Source organism: Misgurnus anguillicaudatus, chromosome 22 (genome assembly GCF_027580225.2).
Source record: "Misgurnus anguillicaudatus chromosome 22, ASM2758022v2, whole genome shotgun sequence".
NCBI lineage: Eukaryota > Metazoa > Chordata > Actinopteri > Cypriniformes > Cobitidae > Misgurnus > Misgurnus anguillicaudatus.
In genome coordinates, this window is record NC_073358.2 from 24621058 (window position 1) to 24643508 (window position 22451).

Genomic DNA, 22451 nt, shown 5'->3' on the forward strand with positions numbered 1-22451 from the left:
TTAATAATTATTTGAGTTGACAAAAATCAATCTTTACAAAACATGTGGTCAATAATCTAATAGAAATTGCAGATGCTTATTTTTTAAAAGTTTCAAATAGTTTTTAACAATAAAACTACACTAACCGCCGCTGACATTTTCCAGTGCGCATGCGCAGCAAGATCTATATCCTGGTACGACCTTCTCATATAAAAAGGCAGGCTTACGAGACCGCGTTTGTAAGAGAACAGGACCCCAATGATTCCCATATGTCCAGTAGTCTCCTTCACCTATGGTGAGTTAAATTATGATTTTGAAACATCAGATAGGAAACCAGAGAGGATACGATTTGGATCATCGCTAGGGCTTATTTCACAGTAGTCTCTGGCGTATTTTCTGTCTCCACATGATACGGGACTTTTCATCATGGTTGCCTCTGCATACAGCCGTTTACCCTCTATGTATCTGTTCTTTTGTAGTGCCCAGCCGGCTAGGTGAAGATGCCAAAATGGCCACCGGCAACTATTTTGGATTTACCCATGGTGCTGCGGCGCAGTACAGGTACGGGCCTTCATGTTTGTTGGGCTTCGCGGTGATGGTGGCGGCTCAGTAATGGTGGATTTGGCCCTGCTGTCTTTGTTGCAGGGTCTGGGTGGGGGTAGGGTAGGAAGCGGATAAGCTTTGCTTTAAACCTTTAGATGCACGATTTGGAAGTGTTGTATTTTGATTTCTTAATATTTTGTTTATTCTGTAACTTACATGGTTATTTTCTTGTGTTATTTTTGTAAACATTTGTTTATTTTTTTTCCCAATGAAAAACCACTGACATTTGAGTTTCGTTGCAGTGAGTGTTCTGGGTGCACAGGACATAAAATGTTTTGTTAATTTGTTAAATTTCGTTTATAATTTTTCAACGGTTTATCATTTTTCAACGGTTAAAAACGATGCGTTTTTTTAAACATCATACGTAACGTAGTAACCAGAAGCAGGTGCACAATTTATAAACTGCACCTGTATTTGTTTAAAGTAAACAAGTGATCTCGATGAACTAGTTATACATTAGAGATTTTGCCTTATAACTTTGACATTTTATTTAAAAGGTTTTGCAAAAAATGTTTATGTAACTTGGGTATCCGAGGGGGTTTGCCTCATTAACAGACTTTCTCTTTATTGTATTATCTTGTCCCGGCGACGTTAGACCTTTTCTTTGATGTAAACCAATGTTAGTCTTTGAATTAAGCGTAAAATTAGCCAAAGCAGCAGCGGTATACTGAGCAGCGCGAGCAGACTGCAGCTGTCATCTGCACCATTGCAGCTATGCGCATGACTGTTCTGAGCAATGGCCGTCTTTACAACTGTTAAGACGAAATGCTAAAAAGCACGTTCACGTGTATGTACCTGCTATTTTTAAAGGTCGATCGATATCGACAAGTTTTCGTCGTCTTGTATCAATTATACTGCATAGTTGGTGATTTTAATTATGTGTGCTAGGGCGATGTCTTCACGTACACATCTTCAAGGACTCTTTGAATGTCACTCCTGGTCGGGTTTTAAATGTTTTATTTTGTTTGTTTTATTTTTAGTAAATTGATTACTTTCTAGGTGTTTTGTCTTACTGTGCCATGTGCATTGATGTTTTCCCTCCTGATTTCAAAATGTAGATTTTCTTTAGACATTTGTTTATGACAGGTTAAGTTACATTACCTGTGAAGTAACATTAACTTTTTTTTGTTTATTAATTTAGCTTGGTTAATAAAAGCTGGTTTCTCTTCTTTCTCCATGAACAGAATATTTGCATACAGAAATGCATTTCGTGTTGTAGGGCAACCACACATTAAAGGGTATCACGAATGTTTCTCCAACATAATCTAATTTAGCATGTGGTCAATGTTAACATAATTGTCGTAAAGATCCACTTAAAGGCCCACTTTAGTGCCTTGGAACATGCCGCATTATTTGATGTGATGACATCATTTTAACTTAAACAGGAAGTCAGAACCGAACCATTGTGAAGTCCCTCCTTTTTTTCTTTTTTAAAGAAGCAATAGCGTTTCGTTTATGGCATAGTACAACAAAGCTGGATTTGACAGCTCGTTAGCACCACAGTTGCATTAAAATAGTGTAATAGAGACACATGAAACAGTTATTACAAAATAAATAAAACACAAAAAAGTGATAACATTGATGTGCCGTGTCTCATTTTCTACTCGTCAGTGCTGTTTACAATGTTGATGCCATCTAATCGTTTGTGATATTTGATCTGCTGCTCATTGTTTTTGGCGCAGTCTCGCGCATAAGACCTACTCTGTGTTATTGTATTGGAGTGAGCCCTGTATGTGTGTACGCGCGTTGTAACCACTTATGTGACACTGACACGATATCACACTTCGTTCACCCCAATGGAAAGCATATTTACACTGTCTGAATCGATTCTTATCCCCTACGTAGTGCATTATGTGCCAAGAACTAGTAAATGTATTAAGTTTCACCTCGGTTGCGTGTAATTTCAGGCAGAGATCCGTGCAATGTAAGGGGACGCTTCAGCGTCTAGGGAGCATTTGATTGGACAGGATATTTGATGAAGCTAAAGTGTATGATTATGCGTCATAAAAATTCTAGATACTTTTCTATTGTTTAACTTATTTTATACTTATGTATATAACTCAAAAATACCCAGATGAAAATGAACCATGCTTTTACTATAGTAAAAGTGTAGTAACCATGTTTCTTTCGATGGACTAATAAAGTTAACATTTGTACAGCCACAGTATTACTACAAATAAGCCAGAGGGTCAGTGTGGTTAAACTCCTCCCTCCCGCATGCAATGGGTTGTGGGCAATATTAGCCGTTAGAGTGTGCATTGATCTGCACTTCGAATTCTAGCCGGAAAGAGTAGACCATCTACTATTTAGGACGGATAGTATGCGAAATTGGGACTCAGACAATGTGTGTAATGAGTAGTATGTCCGAAACCTCAGTATGTAAAAAAGAGTGAGAAATACCCAGATGGTCTACTGCTTTGGGTGAGATTTCTCATTGTCCATTGGATGGACAATATTCTATCCGATAAGGCCATGCCTGCCAAGCAGCTGCCAAATACACAAAGGGAATTGATTAAAAATAAAAACTAAACCAAGAAGCTTCTTATAAAATGAACACTTAAGTAAATTATGATCTCGGTTGTTGTGATCATAGATGTGTATAAAGGCTAGATGTCTCGCCCGCGCTGCTGGCCAATTGAGTGGAACGTCCGCATTTTGGCGACCATCTTACCACAGGGCGCTCGCTCACTCATAGCATTGAGTTTTAATGGTGCAGGTACTTTTAAATGACCATAACTTTTGGTTTTGGTTTGTTATAAACATCAAAGATGTACGTATGACACTGCATACTTATACTAAAAATAACAAAATTCATGAAACATGTTAAAGCATCCAGAATTATAGCCACTTTAATAACGTTTGTAAAAAACCAAACCGTTTGAAAATCGATAGAAAATTGAGCATGTTAAGGTAATTTAAAAGTACCTGCACTATTAAACTCAATGCTACGAGTGAGCGAGCTGTCTGAGGTAAGATGGTCGCCAGGTGATGCCGTTAGAGACTCCGCTGTAAGACATCTAGCCTTTATACATATCTATGGTTGTGATTACATAATAGGACATGCGTCATTCTGGAGACAAGGCTTTGTACATTTCCAATGAAACTGGAAGTTGGAGTGACATTTTGAGTGGCTTCATCCCCTTTTAATGAATCTTATTATTTTTATAATGATTTTTAATTTAAAGGTGCAGTGTGTAAATTTTAGCAGCATCTAGTGGTGAGGTTGCGAATTGCAACCAACGGCTCAGTCCACTGCTCACCCCTTGCTTTTGAAACGCTTGGAAAAGCTACAGTAGCTGCCACCGGACAAACATGTCATTGTGGAGACAACTTAGTAAAAAAGTTAGTCTGTAATAGGCTTCTGTAGAAACATGGCGGCACAAAATGGCGACTTCCACGTAAGGGGACCATCGGTGTATGTCGATAAAAACTTCTCATTCTATAAAAACATAATGGTTCATTATTAAAAGGTCTTTATACACCCTGATAATATAGTTTTGTATATTATTTTGCATTTCTGTCAAGAGATCCTTCTAAAAATTACACACTGTACCTTTAACCTATGTGGAGTCCATCGTTTTAACAAACAAATTGGAAGATTAGATTTTTTTGTAGTTTGTCAGTATTAGTATGACATTGCTGGGCATGTTGACAGGCTGCAAATTGCTAGGTTTCTGCTGGAGGACCTTGCTGGAGTTAAACAGCCTTTCTTTAATCTCTTAATCACCACAGGGATTCACCACCCCTGCCAAAGTCCTGAAATAACCTGTTTTCTTTAATGCATATAAACTTTGCATTTGTCATCATCTTACCCTGTCATCCTCTTTGCATCCATTGCAGTCAACAGCCGGCCCCTGGGGTAGCATACACCCACCCCACTACAGTGGCCAGCTATACTGTGCACCAAGCACCTGTGGCAGCGCACACGGTGGCGGCAGCCTACGCCCCTACAGCTGCCACGGTTGCCGTAGCCAGGCCAGCACCAGTCGCTGTAGCAGCCGCGGCTACTGCTGCCGCTTATGGAGGATACCAACCTACCCATGCCGCCACCGATTATGGGTATGCCCAGAGACAGCCTGAGGTACCCCCACCACCACCTCCAGTCACTTCACAAAACTACCAGGTAAACCCCATTTATAACACTATTTATAGTGTTTATTGGCTTGGCTCGTTATTTTTAATACAAAACATTTCAACTCCTTTGACAAGCTTTTTGTTTATTTCTGCAGGACTCGTATTCGTATGTACGGTCCACAGCACCAGCTGTAGCATATGACAGCAAGCAATATTACCAACAGTCTGCAGCTACACCAGCCGTAGCGGCGGCTGCTGCAGCTGCGGCGGCAGCGCAGCCACAACCCACTGTGGCTGAATCCTACTATCAGACAGGTACACTGGACACATCTTGGCATGCATGCATTTTCTTTTTTGTAAAAGAAAAGCAAATACATAAAGATAAACTCAGTCTCCTTGGGACAATAAAGACACCATGAAAATGGATCTGTAGTGTTAAATTACAATGTTTGCCACTCCTCTCTGTAGCACCTAAAACTGGATACAGTCAAGGCGCCACTCCTTACACCCAGACCCAGCAAACCCAGCGTCAGGTTACAGCCATAAAGCCAGCCACCCCCAGCCCCGCCACCTCAACCTTCTCCATTTACCCAGTGTCCTCTGCTGTACAGCCCGTCGCAGGGGCTGCATCTGTAGTCCCATCCTACTCGCAGAGTCCCACCTACAGCACCAATGCAGTCACATACTCTGGTAAGAAAATCACCTGGGTTCTTTAAAATAATTTTTAGTATTTTAGTTTTATTTCTAGGAAATGTTGACATTATTGTTCTGATATTATGAAATGGATGCCAAGTCTTGAAGACACTTGTTAAAGTAGTATAATGAAAATTAAAATGGTAGACATTCAAAAACGAATACAAATGTTAATTTATCTGGCAGGCCGTTTCAACCAAAGCAACTTGCGGTGAAGCAGATACATTTAACTGATATGCGTGTAGCCTGGCTCCGCCCTCCTACGTGCTTCCGCTTAATTTTCATTTCGCTTCAGTACTACGTCTGGAACTGCTGTGTAGAGTTTTGTTGTCTCCTGCAAAAATCTGCAGGTCCAATCAGACAGCATAGGGGGGTGGCTAAGAACGATGACGTTGTGCGTCAGTTTGAGTTGTAGTTCAGTAATGGCAGCAGAGGAAGACGTGAGAAAAGCTATTCGGTCCGTTGTTGCAAAACTGCCGAATATACAGAAGTTAAAGCCGGAGCAAGAACAAGGTTTGCTAAGTTTTGTTGGTCTTATCATTCGGACTTGTTGTTTCCGGACGGTTTCGACGCATGACATACGTCACGACCAAACGTTAGTGATTGGTTATGGCAGATTCAGAGTGACTCAGGGCAGATCCAATAGTTTTAAACTTCAACAGAGGACCCTCCTTAACGGAAGTAACGCTTTGCAATGGAGTGCGGCCAGACTCTCCGTACAAGTGAAATGAATGTACGAGAGTCTGGTTGGACCAGGCTAATGCGTGTGCCTTGGACTCAAACCCTTGACTTTGTTAATGCCATGCTGTATCATTTACTGTGGCCAATAATTGTGCTTTTTATACTCTGGAACATCATACTCTGGATATGAAGCTGCTGTGTATTCAGCCGCCTCTTCCTACTATCAGCAGCAGCAACAGCAACAAAAACAGGCAGCTGTTGCTGCAGCCACTGCTGCTTGGACCGGCAGCACTTTCACCAAGAAGACCCCCTTCCAGAACAAAACGCTCAAACCCAAACAGCCCCCAAAACCACCGCAGATACACTACTGCGACGTCTGCAAGATCAGTTGTGCCGGACCCCAGGTATCTTTTTCAACTGTTTATTTTAACTTTTCACCCTCTTTGATGCTTAAGTGGTGATTGGCATTTTGCCTTTGGATTGGGAGGAGAGATCTTTGATGTTGTAAGAGCTTGAGCTTTATGCTAAATTTGTGGTTTGGTTATATGTAAAACATACGATTTCCCATTATATGAAAAATAACAGACATGGAGACGATCCTAATTTAAAATCTAAAAAGTTAATTCTTTTGAATGGTCTCCAAATAAATATTTGCATGGTTGTAAAGTAGATTTGTGGTTGAGTTTTGCTTCAATGTATTTTAAGACCTATAAGGAACACTTGGAGGGCCAAAAGCACAAGAAGAAAGAAGCTGCTTTAAAGGTGTCCCAGACCAGCAGTAGCAGCAGCAGTAGCAGCTCTGGAGCTGGAAACTCTGCCCGTGGCATCCAAAATCAGCTACGCTGTGAGCTCTGTGACGTCTCCTGTACTGGAGCTGATGCCTACGCCGCACATATCAGGGGAGCCAAACACCAGAAGGTTGTGACTCACTCTTCACATACAAATCTGCTTTCAGTTTGTTGTTGGCCTGTTTTTAACCACAGATGATTTCGGATGGAAGCGTAAACTCTTGTAAATGTGGGCTCTTGCTGTTTTTAGGTGGCTCTTAAAAAATACTTTGACATTTTCAAAGCTGTTTGAAGGTGATTTGGGGCCAGTCACACCGCACTGCTCTTTTTCCAAGTGACCAAAAAATTTAATTTTTATATTGTTAGGCAACCACCAAGGCAGCTGTCCTGTCAATAAAATATTGAAGCGTGACCGCTCTTACTGTTAACTGTCATATTAGCAGAAACTTTAAAAAAAGCTCGCTTGCTCTGACCTTGGTTGACAAACATGCAGGAGGCAGTGAGTGAGTGCAGTCTCCGGTTGTTCCAAGCAACCGTAAACAGTGTCACCACAACAAAAGGCCTGCCTCTCCCCTTATTTGATTGGACAATGGAAAAATGAATGCTGCAGGAGGTGGCCGAAACATGAGGCATTTGCTGCGCATAAACTGTATGCATAACGCTCGCTGCCCATAGAAAATCATTCAAAAAATGTGCCTGCCACTGCCATAAAACACGTTCTATGTAATCTCAGTGTGTCACTGGTAAGTATTTTGAGAACACTGCAGTGTAAATGTTTAAAGTGTCTATAACACACGCTGTGTGTTAATCTGGGGTACCTATAGAGTAGTATAACATCCTTCATATCTTTATTTTTATCAGATTTATAAAAGCTACAGAGTCTTTCTATTAACATAGAAAAAAATTGGAAGGAGGAGTTACGAACTGCGGGAGGAGCGAGTCCAAGTCAACGTTTATACAACACTGACTGGATAACTTCTGATTCACTACATGTTCATGTCGTTTATTTAATATGCACTAGTGATGCTCATATCAGTTAATTTTTCCGACCGACAACCGTAGCTTCTAAACCGAACATTAACCGTTAACATATATAGATTTTAATATGAAATTGTCATTGAGTAAAAACAGCTCATGACGACATGCACCATGTATTAACAAATATTTTTTTATTTTAACTGATGATGTTAATCGGTCATAAATTCTTACCTTCGGTTAACGGTTAAACGGTCAAAGTGAACATCCCTAATATGCACTTGCGTGCCTTTTCCAACCAAACACAGAAGTCATGTAACTCATGACCCAGATGGGACTTTTCAATGACATTCAGCGTTAAACAAACATGCACGCAATACTCCGCTGCTACCCTGGATAAACAAACTCTATCCATTGTTTCCATAATGCTGGCTTTCTTCTCCTTGCATCCAAAAGCACACTTCTTCTTTCATGCCATTGTTGATTCTTGATCTAAAACAAAGTGTAAAGTGATGCCTATGACTCGGCTCTCGTTCTCCCGCTGATTGATGTGTGGGCGTGGTTTTTTAGGGGGATGTGCCCATAAAAGAAGTGATGCATATAGCGTTTCCCTGAAACGTCAGCAGTTCCTGTTAAAAAAATCTTTCCGAAACTTGTACGAACCCTGGCGAAGTGCATTCGGCAAAGAAATACTCGTAACGCGTCCAACTGCTTTGTTAACACTTTGTATTTGTTTAGCACGAGGAAACAACTCTTAAACGGTGTTAATAAGTCAGAATGCACGAAATACCATTGTACTCCCCTTTAATGTTTAATGGGACCATTTAAAATGTCCGCCCAAAAAAATCAATTCATACTCCACACTCCAAACAGACTGGGGCAGTATACCTCCAGAAAGTGAGTTGGTCTATTTTAATTTAGCAGCATATATCAAGTTTGATTTACATTAGCAACCAAGTTATCATTAGTCACAAAAAAAACCATTCGGTCTCATTAAAATTGCAATGTTTTCCGCTACGTTTCGTGCGTCCATTTGGTGTTCATTATCATCGAAGACATTTCAAGCTTCTTAGCTTATGTTACATTTTAGCATCAGCTTGGTAGATAACGGGTGAAAACCGGATCGGATCCGTGGGTAGAGCTAACTATTAAACGCTAACAGCTAAGGATGCGCGATAATTTGCATGCGATAGTCATTGCGCTTCTCGTCAGTGAAGCCGGTTTCTTGATTAAAAGTGAATGGCCATCAGCTGCTTTCAGATGGAGCCACATTTACTGCACAAAGCCGTAGTTCGTGTACAAGCTGAGCATAGGTTATCGCAATGCCTATTATAAGTGAACTTCTATCGAAATACTAACAGCATCTTACTTGCCAATCGAAAAGAAATGTTGTCATTTCGGAGTCGAACCTCATTTCTTTCATGTCCATTAGTTGTCTCCAGCGATGAAAAGCAGTGCCAGTATTTACTCTGGTTCGGTTCCTTTATTTATCAGATTTTATTTGTGATTCCGAGCGCGTTGTTCCCTGCAGCGAATGGTTGTGGTAGTGGTAAATGTCTCTTGCTTCAGCCATTCTTGCGCTCTCTTCCCTGAACTGAAATACATCCGAAACCCCTATTGCAAGGCAGGAAGGCATCAAGGCATGTCCGAATCCATGGCTGTCCGAATTGCATTTCTCTGAGCTGCCTTCATGCCTCTTAAGTCAACAAGTCAGCTGCCTTAAGTTTTCGGACGCAGCTGTAGTAGAGGGCTGTACTCCCACACATGCGACTTCTTCGTGTATTGCAGTTTGGCTGGCGGTCATGTACGTGGCCCGCATACCGCCTACCATGGTCGAAACTGGTATTACAACACCAGTCGGGCTGTAGCTAGTAATTTAGCATGCTAATTCAGATTGATATTTCTGCAGCACTATACCTTGTCATTTTTTTTATGACATCTTTGCCCTTATTTCTTCTCATTCTTCTGATGCGTGTAGCTAATTTTTAAAATCTTTTACCCCAGTTATTACAAATGGCACCTTTAAATTAGTAAATGATGAGGCATGTTTTGGAAATGCTTTTCACATTTGACTTTTTTTATTTGGAACATTAAAATTGCAATGTGTAACTTTTAGAAGAATCTCTTGACATAAATGCAATATAATATACATGACTATGTTATCAGTGGTGTATGAAGACCTTACAAAATTAACTGTATTGTTTTTATTACCTTAAAATTAGTTGTGTTTATCTACATGGACCACTGGTCCCCTTACATGGAAGTCGCCATTTTGCGCCGCCACTTCTACGTAGTCCTTAATGGACAAACTGTTCTTTAGAGCAGTGTTTCATATAGGCCATTTCATCAGACACACGCGTGATGTCGCATTACACCCAAGCAAGAGGCGCACGCCTAAGAGAGACTTTGCCTTTTTAATAATTGATTATTCATTTTTATGTATCAATGTATTAATTGTACACATTAGCATCACGATGAAAAAAGCCATTAATCCACATCACTAATGATATATTATAGTGTTGTGACAAATAATCGGGCAAATGCGCGGTTTCTCAATTAATGAATTTGAATGAATTACGGTGAAATGCTGCCACATTCAAAAGCCAGAGGGCGCTTTCGTGCAGAAACTCTATTTGTGCCACAGAAGTAGTATCATCACAAACACTATTCCAGGAAATATCTGGAGGCATATTTATATTGCTGTTCTTCAGATTGTTTCAGGTGTTTTCATGATAATAGAGAATATTTTGAATGATAGTGTTTGACGAGTGTTGCTTTTTTAAATGCACGTTATAAACGAGTCAAACTTGTAGTCATTTTAGATTGATATAAGGACTTTTCACAGAGTCACAAGCTGTGCATGAACCACAGAATCGGACCCTTGCGATTCAGAATCGATTTCTGACAGGTCTTTTTAATGGGAACGCGATCTATCGATGCACATCCCTAATATATTAACAAAGGTTATTTACTTTTTTTTTATTTCCCTTGTTATCCTATTAAATGAAGTTATTGACTATGCAGGGTTTCCCGCAGAAAATGTGTTAGTTAAGGTGGTAGGGTTGGGCGGGTGGATGTGGCCAGGGACGTGGCAATCAAAGGGGCGCAGCGTACTTGTCATGATGAAAATTAATGTGTTTTTATTTAAATCACTCAAATAAAACCCCAAAATTATGTTAGATTTTTTCAGCGGCAACAACATAAACCGCTTTTAAGGAGGGATCTAAAAAATCCTGGGAGGGTTGCCATGTAGGACTGGATTGGGAAACACTGTTATAGTGTGTTTTGACACCATGTTGTCTCAGACGATGACATGTTTGTCCTGTGGCGAAGGTGTAGCCTGCATTAGTATAGTCCTAATAAGTATTTACATTTGTAATATGTGTTTCTACAGGTTGTGAAATTGCACACCAAACTAGGAAAGCCGATCCCATCCAGCGAGCCGAGTGTCGTTAGCCAAGCCTCAAGCTCCAGCACTGCAGGTCCCAGTAAGACCGTCAGCTCCACCATCAACAGTTCCACAAGCAACTCAATGTCCAACTTTTCTTCCGTTTCCAATGCGTCATACCTAAAATCTGTTGGCATGAGTAACAGCACAGCAGCTTCAGCCGCACAGGGCAAGAACTTGGCATCCAGCAGCCTTACAGTCAACAGCTCAGTCAAGAAGGTCAACACCCCCAAGATCAACTTTGTTGGTAGGCATTGCTGCTTGGTTTCATGCCATGCCTTATATTTTAACTTATAAAGATCCAAGTTATGAAGCCAATATAAACCAAAGATTTGGGATTTGCCTTGTTATTCCTTTGTGTAGAAGTGTAGTTAAATTGTGGTAATTTCAAAGCAAAACTGTGATCTGATAACTGAAGTTAAAATGGGTGTAACTGACTGAAGATCATAATCTAAATTGGCCAATTGCTGATTATTAAAGCTAGTGTGGGCATCTGCCAAAAATACCATATTAGTGCGTCCCTACTCAATAATTTGTATCAGTGTAGTTTGTCAAGGCAAATGTATGGTGTATGGTTTCTGGCTAGGCAGGTCTTACTCGACCACAACCCCCCCCCCCGATTTTTAAAAATTCTAGATTAACTAAAGATTTTGCTTTTTTTTAATGCATGACCAAATCAGGGGGTAACAAGTTACAGACCACTGCTGCTAAAAATGAGGAGTCAAAGGTGGAGGCAGCCAAATCAGCCCAGTCTGTGCCTGCATCATCACTGGATGCGAAGAATGACACTTCTGACTGTATGTCGCCTCAGTCAGCGCTCGCAGCCCTGCAGAGTGACGTTCAGCCTGTCGGACATGACTATGTTGAAGAGGTAACAGAATTCATTTACGGATTACAGCGAAACCATTCCTGCAAGTCAATTTTCTATAAATCAAAAAATCTAACTTTTTTTACAGGTAAGGAATGATGAAGGAAAAGTTATCCGCTTCCACTGCAAGCTGTGTGAATGCAGTTTCAATGATCCGAATGCAAAGGAAATGCATTTAAAGGGAAGGAGACATCGACTGCAATATAAGGTAGAGTATAAGACTTGTAACTAAAATACTCAAGTAGTGCACACCCCTTTAATGATGCTAATTGTATTTTCTACTGTGTATAAGAAAAAGGTGAACCCAGATCTCCAGGTGGAGGTCAAGCCTAGCATCAGAGCTAGGAAGATCCAAGAAGAAAAGATGAGAAAGCAAATGCAGAAGGAAGAATACTGGAGAAGACGTGAAGAAGAGGAGCGCTGGAGGATGGAAATGAGGTTGGATGCCATTTTGCTTCTTCAGTTCAACAATATCCACCTTTTTAAGTGTGAGGCTCTAATCATTGTGACTTATTCTCAGGCGCTATGAAGAAGACATGTACTGGCGGCGAATGGAGGAAGAGCAGCACCACTGGGAGGACAGACGACGAATGCCTGACGGAGGTTATCCGCAGGGTCCACCTGGACCTCCAGGCCTCCTGGGAGTGAGGCCTGGCATGCCCATTCCTCAGCCACAAGGACCAATGGTGAGTGCTGAGAATTTAGAGGCCAATCTGGTTACTGGATATTTCAAGCATGTGTGCTTTTGGAGTTTTTAAAGTTTTTGGCTTGTTTATCATTGGAACCAATGTTTTTCTTTTATTTCAGCCTCCACGTCGTCCTGATTCCTCAGACGATCGTTACGTGATGACCAAACATGCAGCTATTTACCCCTCTGAAGATGAGCTTCAGGCCATCCAGAAGATCGTCTCAATCACAGAGAGAGCACTTAAGCTAGTCTCTGACATAATCAGTGACCAAGATGCAAACGCAAAGGGCAAAGAAGAGGACAAAGAGAAGAAAGATCCTCCCAAAGACAGGTAGGACAGAAAAGCTCTAGTTTACTCATCCCTGCACACTTCAATGCAAAGAAAAGATAATGGCAAAGCTATACATCACCTCCTTTCCTATGCAGATTGCTGAAAGGCGTTATGCGAGTAGGCGTTCTTGCCAAGGGCTTGCTTCTGCGAGGAGACAAAAATGTCAACCTGGTCCTCCTGTGTTCTGAGAAGCCAACAACGAATCTGCTCACTCGAATTGTGGACCATCTCCCCAAACAGCTCACGGTACCGGTTATGTCATTGAGTTTTCTTGAGTTTCAGATGCTGTACTGAATTTAAAGTGAATTTCACTGTAAGCTTTTGGAGGAATGGTCTACTCATTTTCAATATTAAAATGTGTTGTTGCCTTGGCTGGGAATTGTTGATACATCCCTCTATCATCTGTGTGCGTGCACGTAAGTGCTGGAGCGCGCTGCGATGCTTCGATGGCATTTAGCTTAGCCCCATTCATTCAATGGTACCATTTAGAGATAAAGTTAGAAGTGACCAAACACATCAACGTTCTTCCTATTTTAGACGAGTAGTTATACGAGCAAGTTAGGTGGTACAAAATAAAACGTAGCGCTTTTCTAAGCGGATTTGGGGGAGGAACTATATTTTATGGCACTTTTGGGAGTACTATGACTCTCCTGAAAAGTCCGCTCCCCTTCTCCCTCTCATAATGGGAGAGGGGGGGTGTTACTGTGCAGGGTCGACGTGCTCCCAGGGGTGCTATTACGCCATGGAGTGTAGTTCCTCTTTTGAGTCCGCTTGGAGGGGCGCTGCGTTTTGTTTTGTACCACCAAACTTGCTCGTATAACTACTCGTCTTAAATAGGAAGGGCGTTGATGTGTTTGGTCACTTCTGACTTTGTCTCTGGATGGTGCCGTTGAATGAATGGGGCTAGGCTAGATGCTGTCGAAGCGTCGCAGTGCGCTCCAGCGCTTACGTGCACGCACACAGATGATAGAGGGATGTATCAACAATTCTTAGTTAAGGTAATAACATATTTTGATGTTGAAAATGAGTAGACTATTCCTTTAACGTGCTTAAATGTGTTTTTCACCCCTCAAATAGATGAATGCTTTGTTTGACTTGTTTTTTCTGCTAACCCGTGTGTTTGTCAGATGGTAACACCAGAGAAATATGAGGTTAAAGGTTCCACCCAAGAAGCTGCTATTATCCTCACCTCCTGCGGTGAGCCCAAGATGCAGGTGACCATCACTCTTACCTCGCCCGTCATCCGAGAGGAGAGCGTCCGGGATGGAGGTTGGAAAAGACGTTGTTCACATTAACCGACAACCTATCTGATTAATATTATATGCTGATTTGACACCCTATAGAGCCCATCTGTTGGCACTGTGGGAAGACCGTACTAGATCTAAATACAGGCAACACAGTTGTACAAAAGGTCTTAAAAATGCAAAAAACATTTTTAAAAAAGGGTGCTCCAAAGTAAACCTGGTATGTGCTTGAGCTTGGTCATCATCAGTAAGAAATGTAGCGCAGGTTGCCTTCAAAACTTGAGCAACATCGCATTGGTGCCATTTATATTTTGAACAAAGTAACTGCATATGACAGCCACTTTTGTGTTCATGCGTTTTATTTAAAGTATGACTGAACGAGATTTGAAGCCAGTTCAAATGGTTTCAAGTTGGTATAGTTTCGAGTTCAACGCTACCAGGTTTTATTGTGACCCAACCAAGATGCCAGCAGTGGTGCTCGGGGCCTTCTCTTTGTAACACTTCTCCAGTGCTCTTAAAGCTCTTCCCAAAACAAGCATGATAAGTGTTTGCATTGTGTCAGTCTAGTTAGTCCCGGGTAAGATTCATTTTTGTTTCCTGTGTTCAAGGGGATTGTTTTATGCAAAACATAAATTCAACTGTATTTCTTCCCAGGGGGTCGAGAGGGTGGTATTCGGTGCAAACAACAGAAGGGAAATTCCTGAATTAGGTTTCAGGAGAAACGCTTGCGGTCCGAGCTGTTTAGGTGTAGTTGGAATGCCTGTAATGTCCCCACAGGAAACAAATCTTTATTTTTGTCTGGTGATAAGAAGGTTCACCATTTTGAGATCCACCTATTCCAAAATGAAAGTGCTCCCCTGAGAGAAGCAGTCCACTTTACCGTGATTATTTTTAATATTCGCAGTTAAAGCAATCCTAGATTGATACATTTTCCTTTAATCTAAAGGAAATTTAAGCACGACGACAAAAACGCTACATTCATCCCAACTAAGTCATAGGATAATTTCATTATTAAATTAAAGGATTATTCATGCAAGTTTTAGTTTTTAGGAAGACGCTGTAATGGTGAAATCTTAAATGCAGGCTTTCGCTATATGCTCTGTTGCACCATTCCTACCATTTGGCTCCTTAGGGGAGTATCAGTAAGCTTTTGGGAGGAGGAAGGCTTTGTTAAAGGAATCTTGGGTTGCCTTCGGTATACATAACGGTATGGGGTTCTTCAAACCCAATCATGACAGGTATGCATGCAGTGATGTCCTAATCCTCCTGCTGGGAGCTTCGTATTTTCTTGCCAGCACGCATTGCTGCCTTCATGTATACAAAGCTTTTCAAGTCCAGCCCAAAGCCTCCTTGCATTTTTCAGCAAATTGTCTCCCATCTGAGGCTACGTCTACCAGCTCCGGAAGGATTTTTGACCAAGGTCCCCCTCCTAAATACCTTCAAACACTTTGCCACACCTACCATTGCAACTGTAGTGAACCACTGCAATAAAAAACAACATTAGCTGTAAACACTGCACATCTCCCTCGATATCCCTGTTTTACATCATTTTCATGATTACACATGCAGTACCATGGCAGTCCATCATTATCTTTCCAATGTTTTTGGATCAGTACAATGACTTTATTCATAAAGGTTTTTGGTATTTAATTTTTTCCATTTTAATAGCTCATTTTAATATTTCAACTGGGGTAGTTACTGGAATCCACTATTTGTTTTTGCCCAGAGCTCAGAAAAATGTACTCTTCTTAAATGCAAAGTTAGCTGGTTAGGAAAGGAATGCAGGAATGATAATCTTCCCATGATTTGTGACATCATCTTTCCCACCTACATTTTATTTTTAAATATTGTAGCATTAATACAAATTGTTAATGTGTCCTCCTATATTTTTTTTATTTTGCAAACCAGGGAATTTACAAAGATGGTCCGTAATTGACAAAATGGCAACACTTGAATTTTCTTAAGTGGCATGTTTTAAAACCATGTAGTCAATAACATGGAATTACGAACGGATAACATCTACTTAAATCTGCCAACTGTTGCAATTACGGATTGTGAAGCTAGTTTTTGATCTGGCTTTTTAGCATTTCGTAACATAAAGCAATTTCAAATAGTGGGTTGCAGAGCATTATCATATACAAATGTCAGGCACATTCCCGGTGTTTTATGTCCCAAGATGGCCTTATTTTAAATTCAAGATTCATTTGTCCCTTCCCTTTACCTCAGCTCTTAACCACACCACAGGCTAGAGAAAAAGGTACACTAAATGACAAGCGTAGCTGATCCATAATGTTGTTGAAAAGATCTGAACGATTCTGCACATGGGGCGAAACGAAAGCTTTGTACGTTTTTACATTTGGAAAGAGAAGTGAGCAAGGGACCAGTTTGGTATGTGTGGCAATGTGTTCTTGGCAGTCTCTCTGACCTGGTCAAACACCCATTCCTCACCATCATTTGACAATTCGATCCATTTTTAGATGTAACCTCGAGTATGGTGACAGACCCAGCGGACGTCTTGGACAGGCAAAAATGCCTTGACGCTCTGGCTGCCCTACGCCACGCTAAGTGGTTCCAGGTTCGGAACATCATTTTACTTTCTTCTCGTAGCCTTATGAGATGTATTTATTTTTGTTTGTTGATTTGAGTTGTTTAGTCTTTCTTTTTTGTAAATTTTAAACCTCAAAAGTTGATTTTATGAGGAAAAGGTGATACAAGGATGCAGTATAAAATTTGATAATTTGTATATCGTTCTATTTTCTTTATACATTTTAAGCTGATCTTATCCAAAAGATGGCATCCTTGCATACATTATTTATTTTATAAGTATAAAATGAAATGATTAGCACGTAAAATGGTTCCATAAGGCTGCAGAATACTTTTGCATAAAGTGTCATCGATAAGAGCTTTCATGTTGAGCGTTTGTTTGTTTTGTTTTTTATTTCTTTAGTTCTGTTAATGATTTTTTTCTTGGAATAGGGATTGAGAGGAAAGGAATATCTGATTAGTTTCCTGTGTTTTTGCAGTCTCTGCAAACACACGGGTGAAATAAAGCAGGTTTCCTTGACTGTTTCAGTTCCTATGCAACTACTTGCAAACTGATCTTTTGTAAAATGAAAGTATATGTTTGTGAAGTATCTGACTACTGAGGTCAAGGTTTACAAGATTACCAGGGAGTCATTCCCAGTGAATCTTGCAAACTTTGAACTCTTTTACTAATGCTGAGGTAAAATACTGCTGGAAATGGCAGCTTATGATATGCTGTTTGTAAACCAATTAAAAGCTTCCATTGTGAACAGTAGTGTTGCACCTCTATCTGAACCCGCCATGTTTTATGACTTTTTGTAAGTGCTGTTGTGCATTAACTAATCTTGACCTTACTGCACTGAAGGCTAGAGCTAATGGACTCCAGTCATGTGTGATTGTCATTCGAATACTGCGTGACCTTTGTCAGCGAGTTCCTACCTGGTCTGCCTTCCCAAGCTGGGTGAGTGTAGAAAGTAGTTTTTGGTCAATTTTTCAAAATGGCTTCCTTTACACTGTAGTTGAATGTTTAAATACAAAATGACAAAAATAGCTTTTAGTTTCCATGGTATTAAATATTGTGAATTTATTGTGTTCACTCTATAAAGGCTATGGAGCTGTTGGTGGAGAAGGCCATTAGCAGTGCTCCTGGACCAATGAGCCCTGGAGATGCTCTTCGAAGAGTCTTTGAATGCATTTCATCTGGCATTCTTCTGTCTGGTGAGATGGGACACTTTCTTGTGCAGTTATTGTATAATGGCTATTTTATTGCATATCTCTGAAATTGGCCAACTCTGAAAATAAATCCCCCGCAGTAAGACTTGGCAATGTAGCGCACAACATCTCTCGTCGAGGTCACGCTTTATCTCTGGATAAGTTGAGCTGAAAAGTTAAGAAAATTTCAGATGTAGGCAAAAACGACACACTTTTCAAAAGGCACAATGCTATTTTTTTGCTATTGTTTTATGTAATGTTATGAAACTACACATGAACCATGCAAAATGTATAGGGCGTGACTCCATTAATAATGCGTGTTTCCATTGCCTTGCTATTGCATGTTTCTGTGATGAGAATCATGTGATGCGTAAATATAAGGCGTGAACTTAAGCACAATTCTTCTGCACATGTGCACAAGGTATTTTTACATCCGATTGAGAAAATACTACGATTCACGTGTTTACATGTGTATCTTTCTCCTGATAATCAGACCAGACCATTGTTATCTTTACAAGTTACCTAAACTTATTCAGAGAAATAACGCTGACCGTGTAGCTGAATGTCAAAAAAAAAACTTTATTTATACCTGTGTCATTAACCGAATGCAGCAGACATACTCACCTTAAAGGATTGGTCCATTTTCTTAAAAGAAAAATCCAGATAATTTACTCACCACCATGTCATCCAGGGTGTTGATGTCTTTCTTTGTTCAGTCGAGAAGAAATTGTGTTTTTTGGGGAAAGCATTGCAGGATTTTTCTAATTTTATTGGACTTTAATGGAGCCCAACATTTAATACTTAACTCAACACTTGGCAGTTTTTTTCAGCGGAGTTTCAGAGGACTATAAACGATCCCAGGGATGCATGGGGGTCTTGTCTAGCGAAACGATTGTCATTTTTGACAAGAAAAATTAAAAATATGTACCTTTAAACCACAACTTTTCGTCTAGGTCCGGTCCAGCGCAACCTAACGTAAATGCGTAGTGACGTAGGGAGGTCACGTGTTGATATATAAAAGCACATTTGCGGACCATTGTAAACAATAAACTGACACAAAGACATGAATTAGTATCAGTTGACATACAACAATGTAGGAACTGTCCTCTTTCAAGACGCTTGTAAACACTGGGGCGGAGTTTCGTGTTCGTCCTCTGTGACCTCTTGACGTCATGACGTATTGCGTGGGGTCAGCTGGCGCATCACGACCGTATCTACATGAGAAGTTGTGCTTTTAAAAGTGTATATTTGTTATTTTGTTGGCAAAAATGACGGTCGTTTCGCTAGATGGGACCCTTGTCCCTCGTTTGGGATTGTTTGTGGTCCTTTGAAACTCCGTTGAGAGAACTGTTGAGTGTTGGGTATTAAATGTTGGGCTCCATTAGAATGAGAGGAATCCTGCAATGTTTTCCTCAAACATAGTTTATTCTCGACTGGACAAAGAGAGACATCGGCATTTTGGATGACATGGTGGTGAGTTGATTATCTGGTTTTTTTCTTTTAAGAAAATTGACTAATCGTTTAACGTTTTTAACCTGCCCGATTAAAACATAAACATTGCAAATAACACCAGAATTAACTATTAATTTAAGTACACATCCTAAAAATTAACCTTGTGTGACTGATACGCTGTAAAGCGGGTGAAATTAGATCATGTTTTTGAATGGAAGTCAATGACGCCCTCTGCCGGTTGGGTATACCAAGATGGCCGCTCGAACTCTGTGCTGGCTTCACCTCACGCTGTTACGTCAAGCGTTCTATGCGCAATCCAGTCATTTATATAGATCAGTGGTACGGGCGGGTCTCCAAAAATGGACCCATGCAGGACTCTGGATCAGACTACACCACCCTTTCAATGCAATCGTATTGATTAAGGTGTTTACATGAAGGCTTTTTTATCCAATTAAACCATCAATATGATTACAATTGGATTGTTTGGTTGGGTGTACACGTACCTACTGTGGCTTATGTACTATTGCTTGCAATGCAGGTGCTCCAGGACTGATAGATCCCTGTGAGAAGAATCCAACAGACACATTGGGTGCAATGGAGGAGCAGCAGAGAGAGGATATTACTTTAAGCGCTCAGGTAAGTACACAGTAAGACTAAATATTACTGATGAAATCTCTGCTGTTTCACAGTACAAACAAAGACTGACATGTTTTAGGAATAACTGCATGAAGAATAAATATTTGAGTCATAATAGTGATTGATGTGCTGCTTTTTTCTGCAGTTTGCTCTGAGACTGCTGGCGTTCCGTCAGATTCACAAGGTTCTGGGTATGGACCCATTGCCCCAGATGAACTCGCGCTTCAACGTACGAAATAACCGCAAGAGACGCCGCGACAACAGCGAGAGTAATGATGGATTCGAAGCTGAAGGGAAGAAGGACAAGAAAGATTATGAAGGCTTCTAAAGCGCACAGCAGTATGACAAGTCCTCTTTCGCTCTGTACCCATTTCAAATCCTGTGCATTCCAGGAATACAAATTGTTTATTCTGTTGACTTCTGTGCATGTCGGTTACTTCTCCCTGGAAAATTTTTAACCGTTAAACCCCCTTATAATGGCTGCTTAGAATATGCTAGGTTTCATTTGACTTAACACTGTAAAATCACATAGTCCACCTCTTTTTTTTCTTTCTTTGCTTATTTAGCCTAAAATAATTTAAGGTTGGCCACGAATTTGAGATGTTGAGCTTGTTGGATGTACTAATTAATTATCTCAAAGTGAAATTTTAGCTGAATGTAGGCTGGGCATTTCTATAAGCAAGTCAACAGCGTGAACAGATGACTAATATTAGTGTGCAACAGATTCTTTCTTTAAGGTCTCTTACCCTGTTTAGTGAGAAATCTAAAGTTATGTTAACAGTTATCTTGCTATTAAATCATACAGTTGTTTTCATTATTTATTTTGGCTAATAACATTCCTTTTAAACCATAAAATACAAGGTAAAAAAATGAGAGATTTACGCATTAGTTGCATTGTGTTGTAGGCTGACTGGGTGTGGATTTATAAATGTATATAATAGTGCAATTTGAGGGCTGGGTTTGCTGTTATCCATTTGTAAATCACATCATTAACTAATTAACAACCTTGAAACACGTCTAAACGTCTACTTTGTTTCTTCAATATGCTTAATGCAAGTGATGTAAAGCTAAAATTGTCCCATATTTAGGCTGTAAGTGTGCTGTTGATATTCACAGGCCTCTGTGGTGTAGCTGTATCATTTCGGATAACACACTGGTTGTTAAAATCAAACCTGGGCCGAATACCAAATATCTACCCATTGACACGCGTTAATGTTGAGTTAGGGCTTAATCTTAAGTTACTTCTTTCAGATCTGTTTGGATGTATGCAAATAGTGAACACTGGAGTACTTCAAAGGTCAAAGACATTTTGCTTTTGGTTTTTCATTTTGAAATTGACCCAGGTCTGGTTCTTTGTGTTCGTGTCATAACTGTGTAATCCCTGTACCTCTAAATGTACATATGATCATAACTATGGTCTATATAATATATATATAATCATGAATAAGCCTGTGTCTAATCTCGCAATAGATCTTTAAAAAAACAAATGCCTGTATGGTTTTAAAGCACAGGAATGTTGATTTTTATGAATTTTGTTTTAATGGTTATTAGTTGCTTGCCCCTAATTTTGCTTTATGGCGTTTGATAAATTGTATTGAAGACGATGGGAGGAAAATACGTTTGGTTTCTGTGTTGTAACTGCAAATTTATGTAGACCCATTGATGCTTGTCATTCACTGTCAAGGTACTACTGCATTACAATGCTTATAATAAATACATTTCTTGAATGATGTTTCTGCTTTTAATTGAATTAGCAGCAAAGACATGCTTTAGATTCCTTGTAACTACTTAACCCATAAGAATAACATTGAAAAGTGTTTATCCTGCATGAATAATACAAATCATTTAGATGTGTAGCTATCAGAAAACAGTTTTTGGTCTGTATATTTATCGCAAACCTTTCATTATGCTCAAGTCATCTAAGCCAGTGGTTTTCAAAGTGGGGGCCGTGCGATGGTGCTGGGGGGCCCCTGTTATATGACATTTTATAAAATTCATTCATTTATCATGAATTCTGTGTAATTAAACCTAAAAAATAATAAGCCATCTAACCAACAAAACTACGAGGTATACTTTTATATATTTTGCTTAATTTAAATATTACATTTTAAAACTGTTTTTGTCATAAATTTTCTTTCTGGGGCCGCAAAAAATGCACTGTACACAAGGAGGGCCGCACGCTGAAAAAGTTTAGGAACCACTGATCTAAGCAGTTCATAACAGACCCCTTCTTACCTCAATATGGGTGTGAGGCCA

At 40.1% G+C, this 22451-nt stretch overlaps 1 protein-coding gene across 2 annotated transcripts; it reads left to right on the forward strand.

Moving 5' to 3' along the window:
• Positions 1–146: 146 nt before the first annotated feature.
• On the forward strand, positions 147–21922 carry zfr (zinc finger RNA binding protein). 2 transcript variants are annotated; one of them, XM_073860696.1, is made up of 20 exons: positions 147–274; positions 459–540; positions 4423–4705; positions 4812–4971; positions 5125–5338; positions 6191–6434; positions 6736–6948; positions 11188–11488; positions 11922–12112; positions 12198–12317; positions 12402–12547; positions 12630–12795; positions 12917–13128; positions 13224–13374; positions 14256–14397; positions 16850–16947; positions 17761–17856; positions 18002–18113; positions 20098–20195; positions 20341–21922. In XM_073860696.1, exons 1-20 carry the CDS (start codon positions 238–240, stop codon positions 20521–20523), a joined length of 3249 nt encoding a protein of 1082 aa, XP_073716797.1. In that variant the 5' UTR covers positions 147–237; the 3' UTR covers positions 20524–21922. The 2 variants fall into 2 exon arrangements, 1 of the variants encoding a protein (XP_073716797.1); XR_012365365.1 differs by lacking the exons at positions 16850–16947; positions 20098–20195; positions 20341–21922 and having other exon boundaries at positions 18002–18033.
• Positions 21923–22451: the final 529 nt, after the last annotated feature.